Source organism: Galeopterus variegatus, unplaced genomic scaffold (assembly GCF_000696425.1).
Source record: "Galeopterus variegatus unplaced genomic scaffold, G_variegatus-3.0.2 Scaffold16171, whole genome shotgun sequence".
Classification (NCBI taxonomy): Eukaryota; Metazoa; Chordata; class Mammalia; order Dermoptera; family Cynocephalidae; genus Galeopterus; species Galeopterus variegatus.
Genome location: NW_007742282.1, coordinates 9,019 through 10,798, shown reverse-complemented (window position 1 = coordinate 10,798; position 1,780 = coordinate 9,019). Strand labels below are relative to the sequence as shown.

At 44.3% G+C, this 1,780-nt stretch overlaps 1 protein-coding gene across 1 annotated transcript; it reads left to right on the top strand.

The window, feature by feature from the left end:
* The first annotated feature begins 306 nt into the window (after positions 1–306).
* On the top strand, positions 307–777 carry LOC103582418 (keratin-associated protein 4-4-like). The gene has a single exon (XM_008564019.1). The coding sequence runs from the start codon at positions 307–309 to the stop codon at positions 775–777; it is 471 nt and encodes a 156-aa protein (XP_008562241.1).
* Positions 778–1,780: the final 1,003 nt, after the last annotated feature.

Here is a 1,780-nt window from a genome sequence, read left to right as displayed (position 1 = left end):
AGGAAGATGAAGGGAATATGGTCTAGAAGAGGCCATCAAGGTGTGAGTCAGGAGGAGGAGTAGATCAGATAGAAATTATGACATCCAGACAAGGAATTTTTGTTTCCACCAAGTTTAAGCTATTAAATGGAAAACATTATGGTGTAAACTGATAATTACCTAATTAATAAGTAAACAAAAACAAGGAAAACATGTTGACAACAGGAAAACAGGGCAGTATATAAGAGGCTGTGGTGCAAAGAGACTACTAAACTCCAGAAATTCACTCTCCTGGAAAACAAACCAGAACCTCCATCCTCTCACACCATGGTCAACTCTTGTTGTGGTTCCATCTGCTCTGACCAGGGCTGTGGCCAAGAGACCTGCTGCCGCCCCACCTGCTGCCAGACCACCTGCTGCAGGACCACCTGCTGCCGCCCCAGCTGCTGTGTGTCCAGCTGCTGCAGGCCCAGCTGCTGTGGATCTAGCTGCTGCGGTTCCACCTGCTGTCGCCCCTCTTGCTGTGGTTCTAGCTGCTGCCGCCCCACCTGCTGCCAGACCACCTGCTGCAGGACCACCTGCTGCCGCCCCAGCTGCTGTGTGTCCAGCTGCTGCAGGCCCAGCTGCTGTGGATCCAGCTGCTGTGGTTCCAGCTGCTGCCGCCCCAGTTGCTGTGGTTCTAGCTGCTGCCGACCCTCTTGCTGTGGTTCTAGCTGCTGCCGCCCCACCTGCTGCCAGACCACTTGCTATAGAACAACGTGCTGCCGCCCCAGCTGCTGTGGTGGTTCTTGTTGCTGAGTGTCTTGGTCTGGATTCCTGAACCTTGCTGCCCCCATCCTTCAGTCTAGGCAGAGAGCATCTATTCAAAAGAACTTGTAAACTTCCTAATTTCATGAACTTATAAGCAGAGCCGTGGACTTATTTGGAAAACCCTGCTCTCTTCATTATGATTTATTTTATTTTCTAGAAACATTGTATTACTGGTGAGTCAGAATTTATAATCAGATTCTGTCTCAAATTATCTTAGAATTCTTATTTCTGATTCAAAGTACAGGAGTCTTCAAATGTTCCTCTTCTAGATTTTTTTACTCCTAATGTTTTCTTAGTATTCCTTCTTGTGTAATCAATTTTCATGTGGAATTGCTTGATGTACCTCAATAAAAGTTTTTAGCATTCAAAGGCACTAAAATGGCTCTCCTCTCATTATTTCTTACTAGTGAAATGGTCTATGCATATTCCTGTCTGTTTTTCTGCACTACACAGGAGCATATGTTATCAGGGAACCTTATAATTAAAAAATTAAATAGGCATTCACCAATGAGATTTTTATCAAAACCACAATTCAGTCTCACAGCAGGAATAGAAAAAGGCTTAAAGGGATACAGCTTTGATCCCTTGTAAATGATCACATGTAACATGAGAGCTATGGATTACAACTCCTGCTCTCTTCCCAAAGTCCTCAAAAAAATACATTCCATGAATTAATTTAAACAGCTTTAAAGAGAGGCAGCTCAGTATAGAGGATAGCTCATGAACTTGGGAATTAGAGTTAGGACTGAATTCTGACTGTACTGCAGGCCAACTGTAATGGATTGAATTATGTCCTCCCACAAACTCGATGAAGCTTAGATTGTCTCCCAAGTTTTATGTATTAGAAATTTAGCCCCCACAGTGACTGTTAGGAGGGTGAGAAATCCTATCATGATAATTGAAAGGTGGAGGCTGGAAGAGGTGATTGGATTGTAGGACTGACCATGCAGTACTGAATGGATCAAAAACGGTGGTCAGGGGCATTGTTCTG